At 61.7% G+C, this 17646-nt stretch overlaps 2 protein-coding genes across 2 annotated transcripts; one reads left to right on the top strand and one right to left on the bottom strand.

Moving 5' to 3' along the window:
* Positions 1 to 1355: 1355 nt before the first annotated feature.
* Positions 1356 to 7753, bottom strand: ANKZF1 (ankyrin repeat and zinc finger peptidyl tRNA hydrolase 1). Its single transcript, XM_040561160.1, is given in 16 exon segments — positions 1356 to 1950; positions 2653 to 2723; positions 2833 to 3000; positions 3122 to 3233; positions 3593 to 3866; positions 4446 to 4559; positions 4634 to 4813; positions 4993 to 5094; positions 5276 to 5323; positions 5326 to 5497; positions 5724 to 5877; positions 6184 to 6299; positions 6571 to 6755; positions 7144 to 7246; positions 7359 to 7477; positions 7588 to 7753. Coding segments are annotated over 16 exon segments (2139 nt in total). The 5' UTR covers positions 7688 to 7753; the 3' UTR covers positions 1356 to 1829.
* Positions 7754 to 7877: 124 nt separating this feature from the next.
* On the top strand, positions 7878 to 17531 carry ATG9A (autophagy related 9A). The gene is made up of 14 exons (XM_040561151.1): positions 7878 to 8056; positions 8292 to 8335; positions 8822 to 8886; positions 9200 to 9361; positions 9465 to 9606; positions 10556 to 11304; positions 11692 to 11845; positions 12025 to 12204; positions 13022 to 13267; positions 13570 to 13790; positions 14341 to 14458; positions 14632 to 14854; positions 14998 to 15140; positions 15250 to 17531. Exons 1-14 carry the CDS (start codon positions 7954 to 7956, stop codon positions 15253 to 15255), a joined length of 2556 nt encoding a protein of 851 aa, XP_040417085.1. The 5' UTR covers positions 7878 to 7953; the 3' UTR covers positions 15256 to 17531.
* The last annotated feature ends 115 nt before the right edge of the window (positions 17532 to 17646 follow it).

Here is a 17646-nt window from a genome sequence, read left to right as displayed (position 1 = left end):
CAGAAATGAGAGAGTAAGTGGTATCCAGTTCTGCCTTAGATAGGGCTTTAACAGGAGTAACAGAAGAATCATATGCCTCTTCTCATTTAAGGTGTCTCTAAAGCAATTCTGGAAGGTGCTGGGAAAGCGGTTGAAGATGAAAGTGTTCAGGTATGTTGCAATGTTTCTGACCTTTCTGAAGGGGTTCAAGCACGGCAGGGAGTTTGTTGGAATGCTTTCTCAGTGCCTACTGCACATCCATCTGTCTTATGCGTTGTGTCACATCAGCTAGTATTTAATCAGTTAATGTGTTATTTGTCCAATATCTAATGGGTGAAGGAAAAGACATTTCTCAAGAAGAGAGCATCTAAGCCTATGTAAAGAACTAGATTATCACATCCTCTTATTCCAGTAAAGCTTTGAGTGACATAGACAGATCATGTCTACAGAGAGCAGAGCCACGAGCAGGGGATGATGCTGGCAGAATTGCTAAGAGGAAGTCTATTAGAACTTCCAAAATGGGGGACACCCCCTGGGACTCCCCTGCCGGGCACAACACACAGCTGGGCTCCCCCAGTGCGCCCCAGTTGCCATCCCCATCTCACCCCAGCTACGTGCCCTGGAACTACCCTAAACTGCTGCCAGGGGTGTATGACTTGCTGGGGACCGGGACGTGGAAACCTTCCTGGACCTCACAAAGGAGCTGGGGCTCCTGGTGATCCTGTGGCCGGGGCCCTATATCTGTGCTGAGTGGGAGACGGTGAGCCCCGGCCCCGCAGCCCCATTTCCCTTTCTGTGCTGCCCTGCAGGCCCCTGGCTTTGTGCTGTACCACACACAGCTGCCCCACGATGTCCCAGCCCCAGCCCCGCTGAGCGCTCCTCCCCACGGCATCTGTGACCACAGCTACGTGATGCTGCAGAAGGTGGGGTGCCTCTGGGGAGGGACGTGCTGGGCCAGGCCCTTAGGGACAGGCTGAGAGCCCCACTGAGCCCCTGAGGGGCACCCCTCTGGCCCATTTATGTTCCCCTGGGGGCAGCAGGCAGCCCTGGGCTGGCTTTGGGGGGAGAAGGCAGGGGGATGCTGTGCTGGCAGCATTTGGGGTGGTGGGACTGGGGTGCGGGGAAGGCAGCACTGACCCTGTGTCTGCAGGAGTACCAGGGGATGCTGGAGCGGGATGGGCAGACCATGCTGCGTATGACCAGCAGGACAGGGGATGTGCTGGATGTGCTCCTGGAGAACATGGGCAGGCACAGCCCTGACCACCTTGCCCTCTGAGGCCAGACAGGGTCTGCACAAGGGAGGAGGGAGCCCAGACTCAGGGTGTTTTGCATTAATCCCACAACACAACCCAAATAGTTTCCCTCACACACACACACAGGGTTCAAGGCACCTCTTTATTGACAATGCAGGCAGAAGAGGTAGTTACTGACAACATGATACAGCCAAGATCCAGTGGCATTTAGGACAGGGAAGGGTAAATAAAGCACAGCCTAGGGGGTGCCTACAGGCACGAGGGCTCAGGACCCCATCCGTCCTCTGGCCACAGGCAGCAGCTGCAAGGTAGCCATGAGAAAAGCAGGCAGCAAAACTGCCCGGCTGGGGCCAGGCCCCAAAAGAGCACTGACCCTGTGCACCAACCCAGCCAGGCCTCCCTGCCGTAACGTCCCCCTAGTCCCCACCTTGAGCAACACTCACGCTGCAGTGCCCACTCCTGCCATAGCTGCTGCAGCGTGACGCGACCAGCTCAGGCCCTGACCGGCACCGCTCCATGGCTCTCCTTCGGTGCAACGCCAGTGCTCAGCTGTGTTTCCACCACCTTGGTCCTTGGCAGACGGCAGCTGGCCCAGCCTTACGTGTGGCCAGCCCGGGCCCGCCGGTGGGTTTGCAGGCAGGCCGTGGAACAGAAGGAGAAGTCGAGGTAGTGGAAGGGAATCCGGCCCAGCAGGGACTCCCCGCAGTGCCAGCAGCGACTGCAGGAAAGAGCAGAGGTGGCCCTGAGTGAAGGGGATGCTTGCAAGAACAGGAGGGGGACAGATGAGGTACGTTTAGTGGCTGAACTAGGGACTGAGACGTGAAGGAGCAGTCCTACAGCGCCAGCGTGCTCAGGCACAGGGTTTACCTAGCGGCCTGGCCAGGGCATGCTCCGCAGAGGAAATGCTCTGTGGAAATACCACAAGGTACCTCAAGGCAGGCTGAACACGGTGGAATTTGGCCCCCTATGGGGTTGTTAAGCCCTCCCCCCCCCACATCAGCACGTGCAAGGTTGGCTGCCCACAAGCCGATGGGGTGGCAAAGGGAAGGGACAGTGCAGGTGGGGTGAGAGAGAGGCAGAAGGGAGGCCGGGGGCCTGGCTTGCCAGAGAGCTGGCTGCAAGTAGACCGAGCTGTCTTCTATAAAATATTTTAGGGGGCAGGGGAAGAAAGTGAGAGAGCTTTTATAAAAACACTACTGGGAATAGAGTGGACAGGAATAGCTTTAGACTGGAAATAGGAACTGGAACAAAAAGGGCAGGGCACGGCTGTGCTGACAGGGGGAATTTGTCTGCAGTGATGACTAACATCATACTAAAAGCAAGGGCCAGGGCCTGGTTGGAGGGAGCATGTCTGGCCAGGACTGACAGCAACCACCCTCCTCCTGCCACCTCATGGCATCCAAGCTGCCTGGGCCGTTACCTGATGTTGGAAATTGTTGTGCCACCGTCCTGCTTCTGTTCAGCCAGCCTCCGCTCAGCAGCCAGGGCCCTCTGGGGAGCAGAGAAGATAGGTCAGACCCGCAAGAGCCGCTGCGTTGGACCCCACAGCATCAGCACAGCCCCATCCAGGCTGGATCCCCTTCCCTGTGCCAGGCATCACCTTCTCCCTGTCGGACAGGGCTGCAAACCGCTGCTTCTCCCCCTCCTCCTGCTCCCAGCGCTGCCGCTCCTCCCGCTGCGCCTGCTCCCTCTGCTTCCGCTGGGCTTTCTGTGCCCGCTTTTTCTCCAGCTTTTTGGCCTCCATCTCCAGGGTCAGGGGCCCTGGCACCTGAGGACAGCACGGGTTGGGGCAAGTCAGCAGCTCCCACGGAGCCGGGAGCAAAAGCACGAGTGGGTAAGAACAGGACACTTTGCTCTGGGTCCCCCAGAGGGGGAGGACAGGCACGCACCTTGGCACGGCTATAGTCGTACTTGTCTGGATGGTCCACCATGAATTTGCGGAAGGTGTTGCGGGTCGGTTTGTCAGCAGAGACACAGTAGGGGGTCCTCTCCTGACGGTCTCTGCAAAATCAGGGAGAGCAGCTCAGCCCTGCGATCTCCTTGCCTATTGCTCACTGGCCTGTGAGTACAGCGACTCGCTGAAGGTGTCCAACGGGTACAGCAGGCCAGCGTCTCGCAGCCAAGACGGGGAAGGCTGCATGTCCCTACACCACAGTCTTCCCCCATCCTCTCCTCCTTTCATCTCAAAACACACCGCAAAGGCCAATTTTAGCCCAGCCCTCTGAGCTGCCTAGAAATAAACCCAGACGTCCTGGCTGGACGACAAGGCTGGCATCAGCCTCTAGTGGCAGAGACAGGAGTAGCTGTGCTCCCCCAGCAGGGGCTGTGCCCATCGACCGCTGGGTGCCCTGCGGCCATACCTGAGCGCAGGGTCGGCCCCTGCTTCCAGCAGCAGGCGCACAGCCTCAGCCTTCCCCGCACGCGCGGCCACGTGAAGCAGGGTGAAGCCGTGCTCGTCCAAGGGCTGGTTGAGCAAGGAGCGAGGCAGATCCAGGTGCTGCGCATCCTCCCTGTCCTTGCTGTCCTCCAGGGGGCCCCTGTTCTCTGGCACACCTAGGAGGTGCTGTAGTGTCCCCACATCCCCTGTCTTGCAGGCTGTGAACAGGGTATCGCGGAGCTGGGTCTGCGGGTCTCCTGTGAGGGAGGAACAGGAGAGGAGTCTGATGCTACAGGGCCGTTTGGCTGCCAGGGTAGAGCAGTGCTCAGGTCTGACCAGAAAACCAACACAGTGCTGTTTAATGTATCATCCCGATAGCTGGATTTGGGCACTGCAGGATCTCCGCACCTTCAGCATCTGTGACAGGGCACCACGGCGATGTTGACAGCAGCCATGCTCTCTGCTGAGATGAGACCTACCCCGACCCCATACACCTGACTTAGCCAGGTGCTGCCTGCCTCACAAAGCAGGAACCAGGGGAATGGACCTGGTGTCCCTGGGTACTTTCCCTTCTCCCATCAGCTTGTACTCTCTGCAGGGGACTGGCCAGCTGCTGACCTGCAACATCTCAGGCCTGCTGTCACAGTACGGACACCTGCTGCTCTCAAATCCCATCCAAGCCGTGTTGTTTCTGCTGGGATGATTGCTGCTCTGCTCACTCAAAGGCATGTGGCTGCACTACAGCCACCCCGGCACCCAGCACAACAACTTGTTCTTTGTGCTGCCGCAAAGGCCCCAGCACACGGGGCAGGTGCCCAGCTCCAGACCCCACTCACCTCCAGCCCAGGGAAAGGGCTCAGCCCCAGCCTCTTCCTGCAGCTCTCCCACCAGCTCCGGGCCTGGCTGCCCACCCTGGGTATCAGAGCATCCCGTCTCTTCAGCGTGGGGCCCTGCACAGGGAGAGAGTGGTGAGGGAAAGGGCCACAGCCCAGCCTGCACCCCAGGCACAGTTCTCCCCCCTCACCATTCTCCACTTTCTTGTTCCTCTTCTTCCTCCGTTTGCGGTTTTGCTTGGGCATCATTTCGAACTCCCGGAGGTCTAAGGTCCCCAGAGTCACTTCCACAGTCTCCAGTTCCCCTGCGGGGCTCTCTCCCTCCTCTTCTTCCTCATCCTCTGGGGCTGAGGGGGGTGAAAGGACAAGGCCTGAAGACCAACACAGAGCACGAATCATTTGGGACTCCCAGCCAGGCACACCTTCCCCTTCTGCCCAGCACAAGGCCACTATCCGCAGAGGACCCGTTGCAGGGATGCAAACCCGTTGGCCCTAACACCAGACTCCCCTGCTTGCTCAGAGCCACGTCACCCTTTGTAGCTCAACTCACCACTTGCGTCCTTTTGCAGGGGATCCGTTTCGGCTGTCCGCTGCCGCTTCTGCCACCCTTTCCGGGGGGACCCGACGATGTCCTCCAGTGGCGTGTCCTTCCCTGGGCAGTAAGGGTGCTCCTGTCATTGCCCAGGGACAGGGTGCACCCCGTGTCCACGGGGACAGAGGGCAGGAGAGCTGGCACCTCCACCCCGCGGGGCAGCACCCCGTAACGCACACGGGGTCACACGAGGGACCACAGCACCCCAGCTGCTCTGACCACCGGGGCCGGGCCGACTCACCGTACACCTGCAGGCTGGCCAGCGCGGTGTGAACTCGCAGCACCTCCGCAGGGTGGCCCTGCGGGTGCTGAGGGGGATGTGGCAGATGCGGGGGTCGCCCTGGCTGAGCGGGGGGTTCCTGCCGCCAAAGAGCAGCGCCCGGTTGTGACGGGGGGCCCGGAGAAAGATGCGCTGAGCCTCCTTCAGGTGATGTGCCCAGGCTGTCAGCAGGTCCTGAATGTCCTGTGTAGGAAGGGGAGGCACCGTGGGGTCGTAAGCACGCAGCGTGGGCATAGGCAGCTCTGGAACAGGCACAAACCCAGGACAGAGAAGCCCCAGTTGGGCCCTGACCCCCCTTGTGGAGCTCACAGCCCACACACGACCTCCGGCAGTGGCACGGCACCCTCACACAGAGCTGGCCACGACCACCTCTCTCCGCCAAAAGCTCAGGGCTGCAATCCTTCCCCACCTTGAGCAGCGCGGCCTCGTTGTAACGCCGCAGGGAGGCTCCGGCCGACCTGGGTGCTGACCCTGGGGTCTGGGCATCCCGGAGGCTCTGGGCTGTGCCCCGCCGGGCTCGCACCGTGTAGCGGTGGAAGGTCTTGTGTTCCTGCACCTGGGGGCTGCAGAGAGGGGCAGAAATAAGCAATGGGATCTGTGCACAGAGAAGAGGAGAGCTGATGCTCCCTGGGACCCTGGAAGATTAGTTGTTTTCCCCCTGGGGCCCCAAAGATTAACATTTCTCCTGCAGTGCAACTGGGGTTAGCCAGCCCTCGAGAGAAGAGGAGGAGCTGCTGGTGCCCAGGGTGTGGTAAGCACTGTGATGGAGGAGTAAGGAGGTGCTGGCCTTCAGGGAAGGGCCCTTCAACACCCGGACCCACTTGTCTCTGTCCAGAGGGGCAACCCCAGCCCTGTACCCCTGTACTCACCCCCGGAACACAGCTCCTGCGAAGTGCCCGCCACCCATCATCAGCACAACCCAGCACGTGTTTGTGCTGAGGCTCTGCAGTGATGCTGTCAACTCCTCTGGCTCCTCACTGCCACCCTGAGACAGACACTCCTGCTAGCACCTATGGGATCACCTTGCTGTCCCCTGCTGTCCCCCAGGACAGAGGCCAGTCCCCCTGCTGGTACATGCATAACCCCAGACACACTCCTGGGAGCATCTCGTCTACAGCAAGCCTGGGGCTCTGACCTGGCACCAGAACCCACCCCTCCCATAAAGGGACACCAGGGACTTTCAGGCAGGTATCCACGCCCCAGTGCTCCCCCTCTTCTCTCCGTTCCCTCTCCCAACAAGCAGGACTGTGACTTGCCTTCCCAGTGCTCAGCACGCAGCGGTAGGCAGAGATGAGCTGTCCGCTTGCGTTGCGGAGCAGCACCTTGTGGGAGCGGGGCAGCCGGGGGGTCCCGGGGCTGCTGCTGGCAGGGGGCTGCAGTTCTGACTCGCTGCTTGCATCAGAGCTCTCTGAATCAGACCCTGAGATGCTGGAAATATCACCTGCAAGGAAAAGAAAATAGGACAGCTGAGCCAGACAAAGATTAACAAACAGCCTCCCCAAAACCTTGGCTCTAAGGACCTGCCCACAGCCCTAACGTGTCTTGTGCAATACCCTACATATCACAAGGAGGCTGTGGGCAGGGGAAATAGGCGTCTGGGGCTCTGGACCCCCAGATATGCACCAGCAGGGGCTCAGGCAGACCACCTCCTGGCCATGACAAGTCGGCAGGGCTCAGGAGCAGTGCTGGGCCCCCAGAAGCCCCCTGAAGACAGCACAGTAGAGCTGTGAACAAGCACAGCGAGCTAAAAGCTTCGTCCCTGGGCAGAACGGCCCCAGAGAGGCCACTGATGGGCTCTGGGCCCTGCTGGGGGCATCTCCATTCCTTACCAGTGGTGGTTTTCTCCTCAAACACCTCCATCGGCAGCGTCCGGCGCCCCAGGAGCCGCTGCTTCAGGTTGAAGCGGTGCCAGTCGAGACGGTAGTGCTCGATCTGCAGAGAAAAGAGGGGTCAGCCGGCAGGGTCCCGGTGCTCTGCAGCAACCACCCGCACCAGAGACCTGACACGACCCACCAGCCCCGCGGGGTGCTCGGACCCCCCTCACCTGCTCCTCCCGGCTGCCGAAGCGCTGGGCGCAGGCTGAGCACCACATCCCCTCGGGGACCTCGGGCACCTCGGGCACCCCGCCGCCCTTCTCCTCGCCGGGGCTGGCAGCAGCTTGCCCTGAAAGAACCACAAAGGGGCTGTGCGGCGCCTCCAGGGGCTCCGGGACCTTTTACGGGCTGCCAGGCAGGAGCAGGACACCGGGGACCCCCGCAGGGAGCCCCACGCACCGTGCCCTGCCGCGGCGAAGCGGGTGACGAGGGACAGCCCGTGCAGGAGCGCGGCGTCCTGGGCCGCGAGGAAAACGGAGCGGCTGCGGGGCGCCGCCATCCCCCCGGGACCCCCCCCGGGACCCTCCCGGGACGGTCCCTCCGGGGTCCCCCCCGCCGCTGACAGCCACGCTAAGCCCCGGCCTCCGCCCCGCTCCGCCGGCGGCGCCGCCCCGCTCCGTCACATCCTTCTCCTCCCCTACCGGCCGCCGCCGGGCTCAGCCCCGCCGCCGCCGCCATCCACTGGTCGGAGCGGCCGTCAGTCGCGGGGCGGGCCCGGGGAGGGGGCCGGTGGTGGTGGCGGAGGGGGGGGGGGAGGTCCCGGCCATGGCCCAGCTGGAGACGCAGTACCAGCGGCTGGAGAGCTCCTCCACGGAGTCCCCGCCCGGCGGCGGAGACCTCCTGGTGCACGTCCCTGAGGGAGCCAAGTGTGAGCCGGGGGGACCGGGGGCGCCGGGGGGGGACCGGGGGGACCGGGGGTGGGGGTTTGGAGCCGGGGAGAACGGGGATGGGCGGCTGTGGGGCTGCTGTGGGGTCAAGGGGACCGGGGTTGGGAGGCTGTGGGGCTGCTGGGGGCCAGGGGGGGGACCGGGGGTAGGGGTTTGGGGTCAGGGGGGACCGGGGCTGTGCCGGTTTGCTCTCTCACCGTGTCTCTCTCCCCTCAGCTCCGTGGCACCACATAGAGAACCTGAACCTCTTCTTCTCTCGGATATCCTTTCCCAGCCCGTGGTGACAGAACGCTTGGCTTGGCGTGGCTTGGAGCTGGGGTGGGGGCTGCCCCGTCCCCCAGGACGCCCCGTGGCTCCACAGGGGCTGTGGGGTGGCAGACCCCCTGCGTCTGTGGGTGTTCGATGCGTTTTTGCCTGTCCCTGCGTTATCCCGCACCTGAGAGCTTTCCTGAGGGCCAGCTGAGTTTGTGCCGTGTGCTGGGACATAATCCTTCTCTGAGAGCTGGGTGGGGGAAGAAGGGGTTTGGATTGGGGCCGGTCTTGTTGTCTAAGGGGAGCTTTAGCACGGCAGCGTGTGTTTCCGTGCCAGTAGGGAACCAGCTCCCTGCTGAGGAGGTCTGGGAGGCCTGTAGGTGATGGAGCAAGATTTGGCTGAGGGCCTGTGGTTGCCCGTGGGACAGCAGCCTCTCCGTCCTTTGTCTGAGGGAAGGGGTCTCCAGACTGTTTTCCTTGACTGTAGCGTTCACGTCTATAACCTGCATCAGAAGAATGGCTTCACCTGCATGCTCATCGGGGAGATCTTTGAGCTCATGTAAGTGCAGGCTGCCCCTCTGTTTGGACTGTAATAGCTGCTGGGGAATAGTTACAGGAGCCTGCTGAGCTCCCGCAGTTGGGTGGGCAGGAGGATCCCCTTTACGGTCATCTTGTCCACCCCTCGATAGAGTTATACATGCCGAAACCTTCGGTTCATTTTGGGGAACTGTTGCCTGTGAGCTTTCCTGCTGCCATGGCTGTGGGAGTGCGTGACCCTGCATCTCTGTGACGTGTGACCCTGTGTCCTGCCTGCTTCACGTTTTGCGGGGGCAGAAGTGTGATTCCCTCATGGCTTCTCCCTTTCTCCACAGGCAGTTCATCTTCGTGGTGGCGTTCACCACCTTTCTTATCAGCTGTGTTGATTATGACATCCTCTTTGCCAACAAGGCAGTAAATCACAGCCAGCATCCAAGTGAGCCCATTAAGGTGACTCTGCCAGATGCCTTCCTGCCTCCAAATGTCTGCAGTGCAAGGTAGGCGCTGGCAAGGGCACGTTGGCCACTGCTCTTGCTTTTTCAGGTACTAAGATCTCCTTCCCTGGGCTCGACTCCCACTCTGTGCTCTTCCTGCTTGCAGAATCCAGGCAAACAGCTTCCTCATCTGCATCCTGGTGATAGCTGGAGTTTTCTGGATCCACCGGCTTGTCAAATTTATTTACAATATTTGCTGCTACTGGGAGATTCACTCTTTCTACATCAATGCCCTCAGAATCCCCATGGTAAGTAGGTGGGACAGGGGCAGCATGTGGTGCCGTTGAGGGAAGTGGGAGGCACGTGGTGAGAATCAGCTCACCTTCACTCCTCTCTGTGGTCAGCTTCTTCAGGAGACTTGTGCTGAGCTCTTGTCCCTCTGCTTCATCCCAGTCTACGTGACTGCATGGCTCCCCTTCCAGCTTCTTCTCCAGCAGCCAGCTTACCGCCTGTTAACCCCTCTGCCCGGCCTGCCTCTCTGTGTTGGCACAAGCTTCTGCCATCTGCCACCCAGTATGTTTATTCTTCTGTGATGGCCATTTCTGCGATGCCTTTCAGCAGAAGAGACATAAGTGAGGGTATTCTCAGACCTCCTTGGGAAGTAGAGGGCATCAGCTTCCTTGTTTACTGATGGGCAAACTGGGGCCTGGAGCTACTTAGTTGCTGAAGACACCCTGATCAGTGTGTCAAACCTGGGCTTTGAGGCTTGCACGTACATCCTTGTCCAGAGTCCTTGCTCTGACAGACAACATTGAAGGGTGTGTGCACATGTTTTGAGGAGAGATCGTGTCTTGAGAAAGATGAGGTGGAGCCACGAGGCTTGGGTTGTCCCCAGCTTTTTCACAGGCTCCCTCTGGGATGCTGGTTGAGTCCCTTTCCCTGTCTGTGCCTTGCTGCTGACTCCAAACACAGGACTGTGAGCTCTGGGAGGACCCACATGACACTGGGCCTGTGTTCCTGCCTCCCAGGCAGCTGGTGCGTGAGTGGCTGGAAAACAGCCACCTCCACTAAGCGAGGGGGAAAGGGCACTGGGGCAAGGCCTGAGGTTTGCTCACTGCTGCAGGCTGAAGCAGTGCAGGAAGAGGTGCCTGATGCCAGGATGTTGCACGTGGCTCATCCATGCCCCGAGGTGTGCGCTGGGACCCGCTGTTTGAGCGGGCGCAGCCTGCCCCTAACCTCGCTGCTTTCCCCTTCCAGTCCAACCTGCCCTACTACACCTGGCAGGAGGTGCAGGCCCGCATCGTGCAGATCCAGAAGGAGCACCAGATCTGCATCCACAAGAAGGAGCTGACAGAGCTGGACATCTACCACCGCATCCTCCGCTTCAAGAACTACATGGTGGCCATGGTGAACAAGTCGCTGCTGCCCATCCGCTTCCGCCTGCCCCTGCTGGGAGACACCGTCTTCTACACGCGGGGGCTCAAGTACAACTTCGAGCTCATCTTCTTCTGGGGGCCTGGCTCTCTCTTCGAGAACGAGTGGAGCCTGAAGGCCGAGTACAAGCGGGCTGGGAACCGCCTGGAGCTGGCCGAGAAGCTCAGCACTCGCATCCTCTGGATTGGCATCGCCAACTTCCTCCTCTGCCCTCTCATCCTCATCTGGCAGATCCTCTACGCCTTCTTCAGCTACACGGAGATCCTGAAGCGGGAGCCGGGCAGCCTGGGTGCCCGCTGCTGGTCTCTCTACGGCCGCTGTTACCTCCGTCACTTCAACGAGCTGGACCACGAACTGCACTCGCGCCTCAGCAAAGGCTACAAGCCAGCTTCCAAGTACATGAACTGCTTCATCTCCCCGCTCCTCACCATCGTGGCCAAGAACGTGGCCTTCTTTGCTGGCTCCATCCTGGCGGTGCTCATCGCTCTCACCATCTACGACGAAGACGTGCTGGCTGTCGAGCACGTCCTGACCACGGTCACCCTGCTCGGGGTGGGCATCACGGTGTGCAGGTGAGGTGGGTCCCCGCTGCCCCCGTGCTGGGCAGGGCTGCTGCTGGCGGCACGGTGGGGAGCAGCGAGGCTGACCCCGTGCGTTTTGGTGCACTCCTAGGTTACAGGTGGACGTGAGTCTGTGTGAGTGGAGGGCACGGCTGGGGAGTCAAGAGTGGGGCAGGCAGGAGAAGGGGGAACTTGGATGCAGTGGCTGTGGCGGTGCCTTCAGGGATGATGTGATGATGTGGGGGTGTTGCTGGAGCTGGACAGTGACATCCCAGGGCTGGGCTGGCAGGCGGGTTTGGGTTGGAGTAAAGGCCACAGGTGAAGCTGCGATGTGGGCCGGTCGCCCTGCCGTCCCAGGACGAGGTCTTCCAGGAATGCTGACGTTTTCCTGCCCTGCAGGTCCTTCATCCCCGACCAGCACCTGGTGTTTTGCCCAGAGCAGCTGCTGCGAGTCATCCTGGCGCACATCCACTACATGCCTGACCACTGGCAGGGCAATGCCCACCGCTATGAGACCAGGGACGAGTTTGCCCAGCTCTTCCAGTACAAAGCGGTGAGCCTGGCACGCGAGGGGCTGGGATGGAAACTCTCTCCCATCCCTGGGCTGGCAGAGGGTGGAGGCAGCTTTCTCAGAGACGCCCCGCCCCAGAAGACGGGCTGGAGCTGGCTTTGGGGCTGGCAGGTTTCTTGACATCCTCAACCTCGTGCTGAGCCCGTCGTCTTTGTGCTCAGGTCTTCATCCTGGAGGAGCTCCTGAGCCCCATCATTACCCCCCTGATCCTCATCGTCTGCCTGCGGCCCAAGTCCTTGGACATCGTCGACTTTTTCCGCAACTTCACCGTGGAGGTGGTGGGTGTGGGCGACACCTGCTCCTTCGCCCAGATGGACGTGCGCCAGCATGGCCACCCGGCGGTAGGTCCCGCGGGCGGCGGGAGAGCAGTGTGGGCCCCGCGCATCATATCTGGTCCTTTAGGCGCAGAAAAGGCTGTAAATCACCGCTCTTGGCAGCCCGCGGCCTGGCTGCCTGCATATGCCTCTGGGTCTGGGTTTGCCAGCACAGGTCCCCAGCCCCAGAAGGCTCCTGTGGCCCAGCTGTGACTATTAACCTGATGTTTTGTGAACCAGGCTTTGCCATTTCTTTGCGTCCTTGTCTGTCTGCACGGCTAGGAGTCCTGTGTCCTCATGAGAGAGGAACAGGGATACTTGGACATCTACAAAGTGTGAGAACTGATTTTTAAAAGCTGGGCTGCTTTTGCCCAGGAGACAAGGAGCCTAGGGGAGATGGGAGATGGTTTCCCTTTGTACAAAACCTGCGCTGGAGTGAAAGAGGATCGGTCTGTTTGCTGTGCCTGGGAATGTAGGTTACTCATCAGGAAGGACTCGCTAGCGAAAGGGACAGGAGCTAGGGAGGGGTGGTCTCGCTGTGGCAGGCAGCTTTTAAGAAGTTATTTGTTGGCTGTAGTCGCTCTTGCTGCGGGTTGGAGCTCTGTTTTTTGTGACTGGCCCTCATCTCTCTAGTTCCCTTGTATATTCTGGGATGGAGGTGGAAGGTGAGCTGCAAGGGCTGAACTAACACAGGGCTTTTGGTACAGCGCTTGCCTTCTGCACGGAGCCGTGGCCCAGCTTGTGCTGGTTGCTGCGTGCTTTGCCCAGACCGGCTGCGGGATTCCTGGGCTTGGCACGGGTATAAAGCAGATCCTGACCCTCGTTATCTCTCTGTGCTCCACAGTGGATGTCAGCAGGAAAGACGGAGGCCTCCATTTACCAGCAGGCGGAGGATGGCAAGACGGAGCTGTCCCTCATGCACTTCGCCATCACCAACCCCAAGTGGCAGCCACCCCGCGAGAGCACGGCCTTCATCGGCTTCCTCAAGGAGCGGGTGCACCGCGACAGCAGCGTGGCACTGGCCCAGCAGGCTGTGCTCCCCGAAAACGCCCTCTTCAGCTCCATCCAGTCCCTGCAGTCAGAGTCGGAGGTGCCCAGGATGGGGGGGGACGTGGGGCGTTCTTAGGGTGCTTGCTGCGTGCTGACAAGCTGTAATAATCAGACCGTCTGGGCAAATTTTGCCCTTGGCTGTGCTGTAGCCAGAGATGTGAACGTGGTGGATCAGCACTCATTGGGACTGCTTCAGGCTCTCTAGGGAAGGGCAGCTGGGTGTTGGGGGCCCTGTGAGGTGGGAGAAGGGGCTAAAGAGTGCTGTCGTCAGTTCTCGGTGGTGGGGATCAGGCCTCCAGGTCTGCGCAGGGCAGTGATTCTCTCTACGTTTTGACTCTGCAGCCTCACAGCCTGATTGCCAATGTGATAGCGGGCTCCTCGGCGCTGGGCTTCCACATGGGCCGTGATGGACAGGCTTCTCGCCACCTCTCCGAAGTGGCCTCGGCCCTGCGCTCCTTCTCCCCGCTCCAGTCTGCCCAGCAGCCCCCCAGTGGCTTCCAGACGGCAGGAAGGGACGGAGAGGGCGCCCAGCCTCGGGGCGCCAGTGCCATGACGGCCTCTGGGTAAGGGCGTGTGGCAGCCTTGGCTGCCAGCTGCGGGCTGGAACGGGGTGGTAAGACCAAGCCAGACCTTGCAAATCCCGTTACCCCTTCTTGTCCTAGGTGCGTGGTCGCTGTGTGCGCTTGTAGCTTGGGACAGCAAGGGCCATCTTCACAAGGAGAGTTAGGCCCAGGTGCTTATGTTGTCCCCGAGAGGCGGCGTTGGGGCTCTGGTGTTCTCCTGTAGGGACCACAGTGTTGAGAAACCCCTGGTGGGGAAGAGGCAGCTCTGAGCATCCCTTCCTGGGGATGCAGGGTACGATGGAATAGGGCGTGCCCTGGTGCTGAATGCTGCTCGCTCTGGCAGTCAGAAGCTGATGAGCTCTGTGCCCTAGCACAGTGGCACAGTGTGATGGTGTTCCTGGAGCAGGGGACTTGGGGGGATGCTGCAGAGGTCCTGTTCGTATCCAGCACGGGAGCGGATGTCTGTGAGCCCGGTGTTAGAGCAGAGGGGGGTCTGGGGGGTGATGGGGGCCACCTGGGCAGCAAACATCACTCGTGTTTCCCGTGGCAGTGCTGATGCGAGGACCGTGAGCTCGGGGAGCAGTGCCTGGGAGGGTCAGCTGCAGAGCATGATTCTCTCAGAGTATGCCTCCACTGAGATGAGTCTCCACGCGCTCTACATGCACGAGGTGAGCAGCCTGAAGCTGGGCTGGCCAGAGGGGTGCGGGCCCAGGGCCGGCAGGACTGGGGCGTCCTGCCTTGGGGGGTTGGAGCGAGCGGAGGTGCGTTGCTGGGAAGAGGGCGCATGGGGGCATTTGGGCTCTCCCCACGTAGTTGACCTGCTCGTGTCTTGGCCCTGCAGCTGCACAAGCAGCACGCCCAGCTGGAGCCAGAGCGGCACACTTGGCACCGGCGGGAGAGCGACGAGAGCGGGGAGAGCACCCACGAGGAGCTGGATGCTCAGCGGGGTGCCCCTGTCCCCATCCCTCGCTCTGCCAGCTACCCCTTCTCCTCGCCGCGGCAGCCTGCCGAGGAGACGTCCACGCTGCAGACTGGCTTCCAGCGGCGCTACGGTGGCATCACAGGTACGAGAGCCAGAGCGGGGGGCTGAGCTCCAGGCCAAAGTCCCACAACCAGTGTCCTGTGCGGATTGGCACGAGCGACCTGCTTGCCCCAGAAGACTGACAGTCCCCCAGCTAGCTAATCTCCCTCCTCGCCTCTCCTGCAGACCCAGGCACAGTGCACAGAGCCCCGTCACACTTCTCCCGCCTCCCGCTAGGAGGCTGGGCTGAGGACGGGCAGGCAGCGAGGCACCCAGAGCCCGTGCCAGAGGAGAGCTCGGAGGATGAGCTTCCACCGCAGATCCACAAGGTAGGGGTGAAGGCTGCTGCGGCTGAGAGGGGCAACGTGCACCTGGACGCCAGGTGGGGGTGCCGGCAGCGGGTCCCAACAAGGGCCACGTCCCTTCTCTGTCTTGCAGGTATAGCCTTGTAGACTGGGGATCTCGTGGGGGATGCAGACTGGGGGCCGCCTGGGCAGCAGGATGTGGCGTCAGCCTGGTTCTTCTCCTGTCCCGAGGGGACAGGGTGGTCGTGGGCTCCATTCTGTTGCCATCAATTGCCGAAGAGACAAAACTGCCGGGCCAGCGGCTTTGCGGTGGCGCCTTGTGTCCAGCCGTGTGTCAAGCCAACGCCACTCTGACTCTTGTGGGGTGAATGCGTGTGTGAGTACATACCTGTGTCTGTGTTCACATCTGTGTCGTCTGTGCCGGAGGATCGCTGCAGAGCCTGTGACAGCAGACGGGACGGGACTAGCAGTGACGGGCGTGGAGGTGGCGGCAGCGGCTGCTGTTGGCAGAGACGGGAGAAGGCCCCAGCTCCAGCCGTCCACGGGGAGCTGGGAGCTGCCTCCGAAACGAAGGCAGGGAGCTGGTGTCCCCTGGGGATGGCTGACTGCAGCAGGAGCTGTCGAAGGGGTCTAGCGCAGCCTGCAGCGGTGCTGGCACCACACCTGCCCTGCCTGCAGCCCGGGGAGGTGCCCGGCGCCGCGTTCCCCCCTCCCAGAGAGGACCAATGTCGCACCCCTGCGGCTGGAGCAGGACAGCAGCGGGGCAGTCACCCGCCCGTCTCTGTGCACAGACTTGTGCTGCCCCAGCACCCTGCGGCAGGATGCCCCCAGCTGCTGCTGTGCGTGTCGGGCCGGGGTCTAGAGCTGGTGGGAACAGCTCCGGGGTGCGGGGATGCTGCAGCTCCTCCCCGGCTCCCGTGACAGCTGCCCTGGCGCAGGCACACAAGGAGGGGACCTTGGGGTGGCAGTCCTGGCTCTCTGCTGTCCTTCCCTGCCCTGTCCTGGGGCTAGGGTGGCACCTTCTGCCCTGCACAGCGCCCGTGGGATGTGGGCTGCTCACAGGCCCTGTCGCAGTGCCAAAGAGCCCCTGGCGTGGTGCAGCCCGGTGTTACCCGGGAGTGCACGCACCCTGCTCGGAGCCCACGGCGGAGGTCTTGTGCTCTGTGTATCGATTCCTTTCCCCCCTACGCCCGCTCTGCGATGGGTCTGTTTTCCTGATGCGGCCATTTCTGTGGTATCCGGCCTTCCCTCTTGCCCAAACAAAGGCTTCAGTGTGTCTCGCATCTCCCCCAGGGGCTCCTGGCTCCTTCCTTCCTTCCCGAGGCAATCCTTTTGCTTGCAACGTGGCTTCAGCTGCTTTGGAGACCACATGCAAAGCAGCTGGCTAGTGCCTCGGGTGGAAAGAAGGGGTGCCCTGGACCTAGAAGGGAGAGGCAAACCCTAGCCTAGCCCTGGGGGGGTGGAGGAGGGAATCAGGATCCTGGCTGTGCAGCGTGACCTTGGCCAAGGCCTTCCCGAGATCATTCTGGTTTCCCTTGCCTCTCTTCCAGTGGCAGCTTGTGAGGATCTGCATCTCGGCTCCCCCCTGCCAGGCTTTGCTTCCACCCTCCCTCGCTCCCCTCGCCTCCGGCAGGGCTGCCTCGCTTTTGCCATGCCCGGCACCAGCGCTGCGGGCCCTCCTCTCCCATCCCTGGGGCGCACGGGGTGACCTTTCTTCCCCTGCCAGGTTATTGCCCCGTGCCCTTTGAGCCCAGGCCAGGCGCAGGGTGCTGAGCCAGCTGCTGCTCGCGCTGCTGAGGACAGGGCGGAGGCGGCGAGCGGGGCTCCTCCTTGAACCCTGGGCTTCCCTGCACCCCTGGGACCTGTGAGTGATGGTGATCCCCGCCAAGCTAGGGAGCAACGAGGGGTGGTTCTCGCCAACCCAAGCTTTCCAGCTGCTGCCCGTGCCGCCTGGGCTCCCTCTGGGCACGGAGGTGACGTTCCCTGCCCCGGGGGTGGCCCTTTGAGCCCGCGGCAGCTGGTGGCTGGGCCGGCAGGGATTTCACAGGCTGAGCTTCTGGAGGAAGGCTGAGCACGGATGTCCTTGAAGGCAAGCCCAGCCCTGAGGGCTGTGGGACGCCGCGTCTGGGTTTCCTGGCATGGTTGCTGCTGGTTTCTAGGCTGGGCAGGTGGAGGCTGGCTGCGTCTTTGGGGCAGGGGGGGAAAGTCCGTGCCTTTCCCTGGGCCAGCGGGAGGGAGAGGCCGGCCAGGAGTCCTCGCCGCATGTTGTGCTTGTGTCGTCAGTGTCCCGTGTGCATGGCGAGCCACTCTTCCTCAGCCCCGTGGGCACGGGGATGCCCGGGGAGCGCGGCGTCGCGGCCCCGCGCCCTCGCTGTACAGCTGTCTAGCCGTCGAATAAAGACGGGGTGTATCAGCCGCCTCCGTGTCTCTGTTCGCACCCTGAGGATGCCGCACGAGCCAGTGCGGATGGGGGAGGTGGCGAGGCGGTCCACAGGGGGCTGGCGGAGAGTCCCTGTCACCCTGCCGTGAC

This window comes from Cygnus olor, chromosome 6 (assembly GCF_009769625.2).
Source record: "Cygnus olor isolate bCygOlo1 chromosome 6, bCygOlo1.pri.v2, whole genome shotgun sequence".
NCBI lineage: Eukaryota > Metazoa > Chordata > Aves > Anseriformes > Anatidae > Cygnus > Cygnus olor.
Note: the sequence above shows the minus strand (reverse complement) of the source record. Positions and strands in the feature narration are given on the sequence as shown.

Excerpts from the sequence above, each read along its gene's own strand:
- ATG9A (XM_040561151.1), top strand. The coding sequence starts at position 7,954 with ATGGCCCAGCTGGAGACGCAGTACCAGCGGCTGGAGAGCTCCTCCACG. Across the intron at positions 8,887-9,199 it reads GGGGAGATCTTTGAGCTCAT|GCAGTTCATCTTCGTGGTGG; the intron begins GTAAGTGCAGGC and ends CTTTCTCCACAG. Across the intron at positions 9,607-10,555 it reads ATGCCCTCAGAATCCCCATG|TCCAACCTGCCCTACTACAC; the intron begins GTAAGTAGGTGG and ends TTCCCCTTCCAG.